At 37.8% G+C, this 13,447-nt stretch overlaps 1 protein-coding gene across 1 annotated transcript; it reads right to left on the bottom strand.

Moving 5' to 3' along the window:
• Positions 1-6,077: 6,077 nt before the first annotated feature.
• On the bottom strand, positions 6,078-10,189 carry LOC108677047 (tubulin alpha-3 chain-like). Its single transcript, XM_018165196.2, has 3 exons — positions 10,071-10,189; positions 7,560-7,782; positions 6,078-7,323 (listed from the first exon to the last, which is right to left on the bottom strand). The coding sequence occupies exons 1-3, from the start codon at positions 10,071-10,073 to the stop codon at positions 6,197-6,199; spliced, it is 1,353 nt and encodes a 450-aa protein (XP_018020685.1). The 5' UTR covers positions 10,074-10,189; the 3' UTR covers positions 6,078-6,196.
• Positions 10,190-13,447: the final 3,258 nt, after the last annotated feature.

Below are 13,447 nucleotides of genomic sequence, written 5' to 3'. Positions count from 1 at the left end.
ATCTCCAAAGTACAGGCTGGGAGACTCATCGCTATACTAACGAGGGCTATCCAATCACAGCTAATGAGTAAAAAATCCAGCCAAGAAAATTTTTTCGTGTATTTTGTCACGGTGATTCGATGGCGCGAAAATACGTGGTCAAACACAACGAGCGTTAGCGTATCCCTGTTAGGCAGGAGTCGTTGCTCTAGCAATCATGCGATCTAATTGCCTCGGTAGCATCAAAGCGAAGGCCAGACATCATCAGGTCGACGGGCGCTGAGGTCTCATTTCGACATATTCACGGCGGTCGAACTTGACCGCTTCAATGAAAACGGTTGAATTAAATTATGCAAATTTGCAAAAGATGATGAAAACTGCATCCTATAATATTAGAATTATTGCAGAACTATTTTGTAATTGAAAATGGGAATTTAGTTGGAAAAACGTGATAAAATTGCAATGATAAAACTATATTATAACTTAAATGGTCGGAAATTTGTATGCGACAGTAATTGGATTAAGGTTCAAGAAATCTGATATTTTATTTAAATGCTTACTTAAATAGAGTGGTGCATTCATCACTCAATTCTATTGTGCGGATTTCAGAGATGATTTAAAAATTAATTTTTTAGAGATCAAAATTAATCGCAACTTGATTAACCGGCCTTATTACAGCTTTGCGAGTTACCAACAAACGACAAAGTCAACTATGTGAACAAAAGCTTTTTCGCATCGAAATTATAGCTTAGTATCATGGGTGAGAACATTGTTTCTTAACATTCTGCAATTGAAACATTGGCATAAGTAAAATATTTGTACTTATCTAGTAAAACTTTGATGTAGAAATATTGTTTTGTTTCATTCATATAAGTTTACATGAAAGCCTTGATTGATATTCAGACAATACCTGTAAGCCATGCACCACTTATATTGCAAATTAACTAATTTTCTGACAGAAATTGTCCCTCGCGAGCAACAATTGATGACAATTTTGGAACTATCTAGAAACAATTAGACTTAATTTTACACAAATACAATATGTTGAAGATATCCTAGGTTCAGGTCCAGTTATAAGACATCGAGATTATGGTTCAATCATGTTCAACGCCATAGGCGCCCACGGTAGAAATATTTTGTTCTCATTTTCCTGAAACGCAAATTCGCAGCGAGTAATTATAAAATTTCTATGTTCACACCACATTCGGCGACAATGTTACTTTAATTATTCGGCTTAAGAGAGTTTATTTAATCGCAAATCTGTGTTTATTTAGTTAATTACCCGTCAGTTTCCTGTCAATGAATCAATCTAATAATCAAAAAAATTCTAATACTGTCATTAATATTTAAAAATAGTCGTTGAAATAATTCTGGGATAACAATGTGTTAGCAGCAGCATTCCGCACATCAATTGCTTTAGGCAATATTTTATTTTTGCTATAATTATGAGATTTTTCATACAAAAAAAATCTTCATGTTGCTATCTTCACCCAAATAATTGTCATTCTACTGAATGAAACGTTAAACAAACGCACGTACATCATCGATTGAATGGTCAATAATGTTTTCGTTGAAATAATTTTACATTATAAAATGTCTTATGAGAACCTAATAAAGAGGCAACCACGAAAAGGAATTAATTGTAAAACGTACATCAGAAAGATCGAGGCATCACCTGAGAGAAGTGAGAATACAAATTTCTTGTAGAAACAGGAAAAAAATGCTTGATATGACTAGACTTTTATGCTAGTTGATAAAGATGCAGTGTCTATTGTAGAGATCAGCTTTGCCCTGGCGATGCTAGAATATTTGTGTATTCGAATATGATGATAATATTGAACAACATGAAACGCAATAGTTCATTCCGGCGAAATGCAGTTCTTTCACGGGATCAACCATCATGGATTAATGCCCTATATTATGGTTATTAAACATTCACGATGATTCTATACTTAATAGTTTATTTCCTGGCTACTCACGGTCTATGGGTGTAGTACACCAGTCACGGTTTGAACGCCGCTCCTAAGCTGCGAGATCGTCGTGCTGTACACAGCGACGTTGATTATGAGTTGATTACGTTGTTTTAAACATGGTTCAGCGACGGATGGATGCTGGGCAGGCTTATTCCGTTTTGAAAGAAGAAATAGTTTCAGAAATAACATCGAACTCATTTTATTTTTATTATTACGTATTGGAGTGAGCAGCTATGAATGTAAAGGCATAGTTCGGATTGAATAAAGCGAAAGAAAGCTATTGACAACAGGTCATTAATTCCAGGCGGAAAAAATAATGCTAGGAAAACAACACTTTTATCATCTCGTCTTGAACTTCGCGTTTGTTAATGATATTTGATTCAGTTATTAACATAATATTAAAATGTTTGGTGTTTTTTTAACAAAGTCAGGAAACAATTTTCGATTATTTTGTTCCTCAAACAATACGGCAGTTAGACGTGAAAGTCCTATAAGTATCCAAATGACTAATAGGGTTTGTGAACCACTGTTTTTAACAAATTGATTCATCTGTTGCACTATTAATTAGACAATAAGAGTGGGAATTTATGCGTTTTAAAATTGTTTGAACGAAACAAAATTCGTCAGATGACAATCTTTTCAAAAATCGGCTGCTCGGAAATGCCGGCCTGAGCAGTTCGACTTGAAACCAGTACACAATAACATTTGTTCCAAAAAAAAATTCCCTTTAAGCTAAATATTTTACGGTAATATAAGCTCACATGTTTTCAAATAGAAAAGCGGATAAATGATGAGCTCTATGCCAGAGTTACCAACTAGGATTTTAGCATCTTTTATTTAATATTTGAGTAACCTGCAAGAAGAGTTACTTCCATCGGAAATCAAAGTAACAGAGTACTACTTCTCAGTGTGCAGAAAGATTCAAAGAAGTACAGGCGTGTGCATTTCAAATGCATGCCAAGGATTGTTGGAATCCGGGCTTTGCCTTAATGCCGATTGGTTAAACAATATACAGTCCATTCGACTATTTGACAGTCGATTTCGCAATCAGTATTCATCACCACTTAATCAGTAAAACAAAATAATCTCACGTATCCATCCATGATCTAATCTTCATGATGTAGTTCCTTATTTCATAATAAACTTCTTAGATGTAATGTATAGTAATCACTAAACGACGTAGTATTCACAGTTTCTTGGGTTTTCATTAAGGAATAACTTACAATATTAGCAGTTAAAACCTTAGAGTTCAGAGCAGTTCACTAAGAGCAGTTCACAGTAGTGACTGAAATAAACCTAGTTGCATGGGGCGGGGTTCGTCTCTTAGGAACTCCGGAAATTTCTCTTTCAAATTTTAATAGCGCTAAAGAATAATTTTTTAATTTTAATTCTGCATAATATTCCATTCCATCCTTTTAATAAAATATATGCTCAAAAGCAGTACAAGTGAAACATTTAGCCTGACTAGCATACGTAACAATCCCAAAAGAAAGAATGAGTGGTTGTTCCGACCAGCCGAGAGCCGCAACCAAATACTGATGCTCAACAGTAGTTAATTGAAGACCTAGAGTCCTAGATTATTCAGATGCTGGACGTGCCAACTAATGGTGAATGCGATTTGCTTTCCTACAATGAAGATAACTCTCGTCACTAGACCTTTAGACACGAAAAGCATCGACCACGATAAATACATGCATAGACAAAAATAAAAACATAAAATTTACGTTTGATGCGAATATCATTGATGGTTGCGCAGACGTTGGCCGTTAATTTATCTCATAAACTTGTAGCCACGAGGCCAACATCCTGTCTAATTAGACATACACAGCTAAACTCAGCCTCAGAAGTCAGAACTACGAAGTCGCCAAACCACGCAATATACACCTGATAGCGTTGTACTCGAAACTCTAAAGCCACTTCCCCTGTCGTCTGTATACTTTTCATGGCTGTGAAATCTACTCTACTTCTAAACTTACACCGCCTCGCCCCCTTCCTGCAGCCAATGATGAGGTTGGGTTAGGTTTGCATTAAGTGGAGAGAAGCGGTAAGTGCGTAGGTATTGCCATGCTCGAGTTGCAAGTCCATGAAGACTCAACAGTCTTCAGCAGTAGCAACGGCACCAATGGCTTTCAGCACATAATGCATGGGCTACTCTACTCTGTAGCATGGCATGCACACAGGAAGGTGCTGTTGGACAGTGCTGGCCACTAAAATTGCATTCCGCATGGAGGGCTAAAGAATACGTAAAAATGAGCGTAACATTGACGATCTGCAACTTTGAAGCTCCATGTGTTGAGAAATGCGGATAGCGAATACATATTTGGTATCTAACCCGCAGGTATGCCATTCACAATGATGCGAAAAAATATTATTAATGTTTACTAATCAATCAGTGATCATATTTGATTGTAGTGTTGTAACTTTCGTAGTGCGAAAAACAGTAATAATAATAACCGTGCATAAAGCTAATAATATGTGTTGTAGAGTACGAAATTTCATCCACGATGAGAATTGTTTAAAATTAATGTCTCTTCAGAACGCGCCGGCAGAGCGGTAGTCATTCAATACTAGTTTCCAAGATAAACGACCAATTTAATAAAATGGTTCATCGTTTAATTCTTATAACTCATACAACGTGTCTCCGTGTCTGGAACGAGAAGCTGCAATTAACAGGCTTCTCTGGCTGAGCGAACTCGAGCTAAACTCTGATTTAAAAAAGCAGTTTTACCTCGACTAATCTGGCGCATTGATTGGCAATTTTAGTTTCAGAAAACTTCGATGTCGCTTCCGTCTCATCGAAACTTTCGGTGAAATCTTAATTTCAGTTGGAGTACAAAAAGACACTGGTGCAAATGTCTGCTTCATAGCTGGACCCAAATGTAATTGGAATTCCAGCAAATCTTATGCAAAAACTGCCTATCGATAAAAATGTAAGATTTCAGACCTTGATAACTTAAATATGATGATTCTCAATTATTTCTGTATGTTATTTAAAACTTGATAATGAGTAAGACGAGTGTACAGTAAAGTGTTGATACGTTGACAAAAACGTTCGTGAATGACAGTCATTCGGGTTTTTATACACATCATTCCTCGATTTTACTCAAAAATTTGTCCAAAACAAACATTGGAATTACGATTTTTGGGGAGAGCAATATCAATAATAAAATCTGAAAATACTTACAAACAAGTCATGATCATGTTATTCAAATTGAGCAACCCGCGGGTACTTGCCCAGTGAGCCTTGCCATATGCTGACTTTTTACAGTTAATGAGTGGTTGCATTATACCCGAATGAAATTTTAAACAAACGCAAGTGCATAAATCATTTACATATCTTCAATCTCTAAAGAAAATTTCAATCTTACTAGTCGCATTTACTCCAATTTGGTGATACTTGATTTAAACGATTTTGACATCATTATGTTTTCGCTGAAATGCATCGTCAAAACGAACTTATTTCGCTCCAATGCATGAGCGTCGATAAAGCGGAGAATAAGTCCTGCCCGCCCCAACGAACTTCTCATTTTTTACTTGGTTATTAATTAATTAGTACAGTGTGTGATATTATGTTCACGCGTATATTGAAACTTGGAATCTAATTATTTGTTACTTAAGCCTGCTTACATTGTTACAATCTGTTCCTAGATGGTAACTTTCAATATGCAAAAATTGGGTTAATTGCAAATTGTACCCAAGTGAAACTTCGAGCAGCTCATCTCTTAGGAAACTTCTGTTAAAAACGTTTCCCTGCTCGAAGTCAGTCTCAATCCGGAAAATAATCGACTAATATCTGCCATGGTTCTGGTTACGACAATATCGGGGCACGGTCCCTCTGATGCTGTCTTTGCAATTTTGAATCGTAGCTTGTGATCAATATTTTAAGGTACTTTATAATTATTATTTTGTGAACTGCCGTGCAGAAGTTCTACCTTTTTTATCAAAATTCGACTAACAGTGTCACACTGTTGAATGCTCTACAGTATTGTATTATTCTACTCTTGGAAACATTATTATGTGACACAGATATTAACTCGCGTGCATTTGGTGCTTACCGACACTCGGTGAAAATGAAAGACCATTGGAATCAAATGAATTTTTTAAGATCAGTTAAAAATTATTCCGAAATTAATTTTGTTGCCGAATATAAATCATCAATCATAGCACCAATTTGAGAGGCAAATGTTATCATTGCACAGTTTTAAGACCATTATCGGGATAACAGTCTTTTAAACATCAGCAACCTAATAATCTTCGCCTTGCTCGTCATCATCAGCGACGGTGTCGAGACCGACTTCTTCGTAATCCTTCTCAAGGGCGGCAAGATCTTCACGAGCCTCAGAGAATTCACCTTCCTCCATACCTTCTCCGACGTACCAGTGCACGAAGGCGCGCTTGGCGTACATCAAATCAAACTTATGGTCAAGGCGAGCCCAGGCCTCGGCGATGGCGGTGGTGTTGGACAACATGCACACGGCGCGAGAAACCTTAGCCAGGTCACCGTTGGGCACAACAGTAGGAGGCTGGTAGTTAATACCAACCTTGAAACCAGTTGGGCACCAGTCCACAAATTGGATGGAGCGCTTGGTCTTGATGGAAGCGATGGCAGCGTTAACGTCCTTGGGGACCACATCGCCTCTGTACAGCAGACAACAGGCCATGTACTTTCCGTGGCGGGGATCGCACTTGACCATCTGGTTAGCAGGCTCGAAGCAAGCGTTGGTGATTTCTCCTACCGAGATCTGCTCGTGGTAAGCCTTCTCAGCGGAGATAACGGGCGCGTAAGTGACTAGAGGGAAATGGATGCGAGGGTAAGGCACCAAGTTAGTCTGGAATTCAGTCAAGTCAACGTTAAGTGCACCATCGAATCGAAGGGAAGCGGTGATAGAAGATACGATCTGGCCGATAAGTCTGTTCAGGTTGGAATAGGTAGGTCGTTCAATATCCAAGTTGCGGCGGCAGATATCATAGATAGCTTCATTGTCGACCATGAAAGCACAATCGGAATGTTCGAGGGTAGTGTGGGTGGTCAAGATGGAGTTGTAAGGTTCAACGACAGCGGTCGCGACCTGAGGAGCGGGATAGATGGCGAATTCCAGTTTGCTCTTCTTTCCGTAATCGACAGACAGTCTTTCCATGAGCAGGGAAGTGAAACCTGAGCCAGTGCCACCACCGAAAGAGTGGAACACCAGGAATCCTTGGAGACCAGTGCAGTTGTCGGCCAGCTTCCTGACGCGGTCGAGCACGAGGTCGACGATCTCCTTGCCGATGGTGTAGTGGCCTCTGGCGTAGTTGTTGGCCGCATCCTCCTTGCCGGTGATCAGCTGCTCAGGATGGTAAAGCTGGCGGTAGGTACCGTTGCGAACCTCATCTGAAACATGATTTTATCATTAGCAACCTAATAATTTCCATACCGTACAATTATCCATTGCGCTGGGTCTTCATGCTCCAACTTACATTAAATTAAACTCCAACAAACAAAAATAAAACGTACTTAAGCAAGATTTATTGATACATTCAATTGTGTTTAACTAAAACTGTGATAGTAATGATAAATAAAGAATGAACAAGCAAATCAATCCGATAATTTTCGTAGTTTTGACTCACCGACGACAGAGGGCTCGAGATCGACAAACACGGCGCGGGGAACATAGTACCCTGCGCCGGTCTCGTTGAAGAACGTGTTGAAGGAGTCATCGCCGCCTCCAAGGCTCTTGTCAGACGGCATGGAACCATCGGGAGCGATGCCGTGCTCCAGGCAGTACAACTCCCAGCAGGAGTTGCCCATCTGGACTCCAGCTTGTCCGACATGGATCGAGATGCACTCACGCTGTCGAATGAATGCAAAATGTTACTCGTTGCCGTTGGCAAAGCAATGATTAATTGAAAAGCTTAAAGTAAAATGTTGGCAGTATCAGTTGCAGGAAGATAATAAAATGTGATAATGAATTTTTTTCCGCTCACATGGAGATGGCAATGAAGAAAAATATTTGGAAAAACTTTATTTTGACTATCGATTTCAAAACCATTAGATCAATTTTTAATTAGTTAAAGGTAAAAAATTAAAATTCAGAACATTGGAGAGATTATGTAGTATTTGGGATTAATTAATTGAAACAATTGAATTTCTTGCGAGGAAATAAAAACGAACTGTGGCTGAAAATGGAGTTGTGTACAAACTTAACTTCTGACACCATCGCTCCAGTTACCCAAGCAGGTGATGTTAAATATAAAATATAATCTTCATTTAATTAACTGAATAATTATCGTAGAAATTCATCCAAACTATAGCTCTGTAAAATTTAAATATTGCGACAACAATATTTCAGCTCATGCTGAAAATTGTGTACGGATTAAATTTATTCGACTCCTGAAACATGAAATAAATATCTCTACACGTCCTCGATACACATTAATTTAGACAGGAAGTTCGCCGGCATTTCTTTCGTTTGAATTAAAATTACATGCCGGTGAGTGTCGGTTGCAGAACTTGAAATTCAGGCAGCGAGCTCGGCGATCCAGGCAAAAACCGGTTATGCAGCAAGAACGCACAGGCATTCACGACAAAAACCAGTGAGCTGAATCGCAGTAAATCACAAAATGTACCTCAGAAACTTTGAAGTTTTTCGTTCTAAATTTCATGTGCTTCGTTGTGGCATGATTTATTTTTCGAATACAGTAAAATATAATTTTTTAATTGACTACGGTATCATTGGAGTGCAACAGCATTGAAAACTCTCGTAAGTGATGTGTCCGTGTGTGTTACGATCGATGTTAGTAAATTATTAACAACATTGTTCTTCGAGAGTTACAGGATTAATTTAAATGCTGTTAGCAACGCATTATTCATTGACTAAAATATCCTGCATGTTTTATTTTGAATCCAGTACTGCGTGTTTACTGTTTAACCGTACGCCACGTGAACGCAGACTGACGGATCGTACAATTGAAGACAATTGGAGCAATTGAGTTGCTTGCGTCATCGGTTTGTTTGCAAGTGACAATTGATTGCTAAATTGTTCCTCTGCTCTGCCGTGATGTGTGGACTCGGAACATCAACTATTGCTACGTGTTTTTGTCCTTGAACAAGCCTCCACTAAATATAGATATACAGTTAAAACTTCCCTAAAAAGCCTTTGTGTCCATTAAATAATTTTTCACTATCATTTGTGATGAAGGTAACGACTGAAATTAAATTAAGAAAGCGTATGAAAAATAACGATGTGCATGAGCACATTCTTACACTTGCATGTCTTTTCGAGATTCAAATTCAGATCTTGTCAATCGGTGAATGCCTAAAAAAAGTAAAAATTTAAATAAAATGTACAGAAAATTATACCATACATGGACTGTAATCTGTAATATAGGTGGAACTCATGAAAGTCGTTCACCACGAACAATCCGCACACGACGTATGAAAATAAAGATTTACATGTTACATTGTAATTTATTCAATTTATGCACAACTACTTATAAACATGCGCTTCTACCGTCAAATATATTTTAAGTAATTCCACTCCATACCTCCGATTTATGCTATTTACGGGAATTTTTAAAACCTCACCCGCTCAACCGTACGTGAAGTTCTTCTGCTCACATACTTGGTTAAGTGCGCATCATTATATCGAGCTCGAAAGCTACAATACTTCATGAACTTGATGAAGTTGCACCCGTTTATACCTTGGGCGATTCCTACGAAAACGAGTGAATTAACCGAGTATTGAGGTCTGGCAGAACAGTGAGGCTCTGAGAGAAAGTATGGCAATAAGTGGGTACAGCATTGAAGGTTGTGCGAGTGCAACTTCCTGGCGTGCCAGCATTGATGCCACAGCTCGGCATCTCACTTTGATAAGAACCATCTGCTACATTTCAGTTCGTTTTTGTGCCTTTTCATTGCGAATTGCAGGATTAGAATTATGGCATCTCTCAGTAATATCATTCGATTTTGTTGTACATACTCCAGCAATGACGTACTCGAGTATTATAAGTGATAAAAAATAAATCTCGTGACCCAAAAAAAACAAGCTCAAAAGAACATTCGATCTCACTCGTTCCCCAATTACGAACATTACGTACACATTTGTTAGCAAATCTCACAGTACAATCACGAATACTCACCATTTTGGATGATAAGAATTAACAACACAAAAGTAATGGAATGTGAGGAACGGGAGCGGACGAGAGCAGCTAACGTGAGGTGTTGCCGCAGTCGAGAGACTCAGTGGTGAAAGGCGCGCGTCCTTCGGCCTTTATATACCCGGGCTCGAGAGCTGTGCGCTGGCTACCCACCACCCGCCTTCAACAAGACTTTAAAGGAGCGACTGGCAACTTTTTTAGAGCTACGGGCGTAACTCCTTTAAGGTCTATCCTACGCTCGTCTGAGTCAGGTGCACGTAGGAGGATACATACCAAAGTAGGTATGTTTTTCACGCAAATGTTACCATGCTTAAAGAGAATATCAATACAAATTTCACGGCATTATATTAGGAAGTACGAATCGGATGAATTTGGCTGTTTAGAATCCCTAGTAGACAACAGGTGTTCAACATTGATCTGGTGACTCATCAAGGAGCTTGGCGCTGAGAGGTCAGATAGAGAGTGGAAACTCAGTACTCAATGGCATATGTTCATAATTCCATATAAGCTTACGAAGAATAATTATTCGATAAATTTTGTGTTTAAAATGCGGTATTTTAAAACCCATTTTAGTAACGTTTTAAACAAATCAAAATATTCTATATTAAGGATCTAGATAGGATCGATATTAAGGATCTAGATCTATGAAATTGACAATAATTGACCTATAATTAAATTATATCTACAGTACGTGACTGATTGGCTTCAGAAATGTTATTGATCAAAGTCTGTTTAACCAAATTCTCCAATCTGTCGACCAGAAGTGCCAGTTTTGAAATCACTTTTTAACGCTGAATAGTCAACTACAATTAATTCGTAAACTGTAATGCGCATTAACCCAAGAACATGACCTACACAGTAAACATTCACTGAAGGGAATATAGCCTTTGCATAGCGCGCTACATCAACGTATAATGCATATTGAAGCCTAAAAGATATCTTCCTTGTCGCCCACACGTCGCGCACTAAAGTGAAGCCCTTGACAACAGCGAATGTCAAACAGAATATGTAATAAAATTCACCATGTTTTTTATACTCGAAGTAAACTTAACCTTAATTATACCTGATGTGTGAAGCTTCGACTGTCGTTTGGCGGAAAAAAATTATTTTAATGAAAAAACTTTGTTCAAGTTTCAATTATATTATATACATATACAGATTATATTTTAAGATAAACCAGTTGATATACACTGTTAAAAATATAACTTACGCTAAACAAAGCATAGTCAGAACGCGCTAAAGCCCACATTTTTCAGCTTACCATTATCAAAGAGCAGACACAATCAAATATATTACTCCGAAACTATTTAAAACAATTAGACAGTGATGGTGAAATCATTGAAAGTGTCGTGGTTTCCACGTATAAAAATGCTCTAATAGTTGAAATAAGAAACACTGCTTTAAATTTATTTAACAGAAAACTCAGCACAGCTAATAAACATGAAAAAAGACGAAACGAATAATCACAAAAATGGATAGCATGTTAGACAAATTATAGCACAGTAACTTGGGAGCAACTAAGTCGGAGAAGTGAAGCTTGTTACAATACTTATTTTTTCTTAAGCAACTTTATTTTTTTCTGCATGATCTTGCTGAAGCGGTTAGCTATCCAAAATGCATTATATTGTTTGCAATAACCGACTTATATAAAGCACCGAAATTTCAAAATTCATTTTTGAAATCTGGAACTTCATGCATTGATACTCGTGCCGTATGTATTATATTGAACTGCTCAGATTAGCTGACTTGTATAAAGGACAAGGATTGAAAAAATTACATATACATAGTCAAGAAATTGTTCAATGACGCTCATCCGTTGGCAATTGTATTGCACTTATAAACTTTTTTTTTAATACTGGGATTAGAATAGATAAAAATATGTAATCTATCAATTTCATCACTGAATTTCGGCTTCCACCTCACTGCCGATTGACGGCCGGCTCTCATGCATCTAAGGCCCTATCTTATACTGCATGATCGTGCCTTGAGCGACACTTCTTAAGCTGAGTTTAGGAGTTGCCTTAAGCTTTGCTATTATAATACACTAGTGTTGAAAAGTTGCACATATCACTGCCATATATTATCTTGAAATCTTGCACGTTCCTAATTTTTTAAAATATTCTACATAAGAAAATAAGTTATGCGGATAATAATTTCGGGATAATTCCCTGTAAAAAAGTATATAATCCAGTCTGTATAAATGTAATAATTTCCCCTCTTGTATAGCTGAGCGAATCTTTTAAAATCAGATAACAGGTTAGATTCAGGGTTAAAATATTGTGCATAAGAAAATAAGTTTTCGGATATATACCCTGTAAAGAACAATATAATCCAGTCTTTATAGATGTATTAAATTCCCTTCTCGTATAACTGTGCGAATCTTTCAACATCAAATAACAGGTTAGATTCAGGGCTAAAATATTGTGCATAAGAACATAAGTTATCCGGATATATACCCTGTAAAGAACAATACAATCCAGTCTTTATAAATGTATTAAATTCTCCTCTCGTATAACTGTGCGAATCTTCAACATCAGATAACAGGTTAGATCCAGGGTTAAAATATTGTGTATAAGAAAATAAGTTATCCGGATATATACCCTGTAAAGAACAATATAATCCAGTCTTTATAAATGTATTAAATTCCTTTTTCATATAACTGTGCGAATCTTTTAGATAACAGGTTAGATTCAGGGTTAACCTCGGGCCACGTATATGCGGGTTCGCCCTAGTTGCCGCAGCGCCCGGTCCTGTAGGACGGCGACGCATGAGTCACACAACCGTGCACTCCGCCCACGCGCAACTCGAGTGTGGGCGCCACATGCTCGAGCTCGTCATTCAGCTCAGGCGCCGACACTGAGACGATATGATCGGTTAATTCATACTTAAATATGAGGAACAGTCGGCGAATCATTAAGAATATCAAGAATTTTTAAACCGGGAACTAAATGTAGAGCAATGGTTTCCTAGTTTTTTGTGATCGAATAGCTGTAATTACACAGTCGCCCGGCTACCTTTAATACTTCGTAATTGCTGCTGCTACGCATTATTATTTGTATTATATCGTATATCATGCGGAAATAATTAGCAAATTAATTATGTGTACTATTTGAATTTAACGGAGGACCGATGAGACCAAGTACCCATCAATTATAAATCGTCCTGCACAAATTATAAATCTTTGACAGACTTTCTGTCTGGAAGAACTAAGCTATGTGAAATGAAAAATTATTAACTTACAATCGTTCGTGAAACTGTGAGTATCTGCATAACACCTGAAAGACCCTCGCCTGCCGCCAGTAGTACGCTCTATACAGTTTGAGAACCTCTGTGGTCTGTGCTGGATGTAAGTTTGGTTA

The sequence above is a fragment of the Hyalella azteca genome, unplaced genomic scaffold (genome assembly GCF_000764305.2).
Source record: "Hyalella azteca isolate HAZT.00-mixed unplaced genomic scaffold, Hazt_2.0.2 contig7741, whole genome shotgun sequence".
Classification (NCBI taxonomy): Eukaryota; Metazoa; Arthropoda; class Malacostraca; order Amphipoda; family Hyalellidae; genus Hyalella; species Hyalella azteca.
Note: the sequence above shows the minus strand (reverse complement) of the source record. Positions and strands in the feature narration are given on the sequence as shown.

What these genes read in the sequence shown, in the direction of transcription:
- LOC108677047 (XM_018165196.2), bottom strand. An exon ending in TCTCGAGCCCTCTGTCGTCG is followed by an intron (nt 7,324 to 7,559) that starts GTGAGTCAAAAC and finishes ATCATGTTTCAG; the next exon opens with ATGAGGTTCGCAACGGTACC.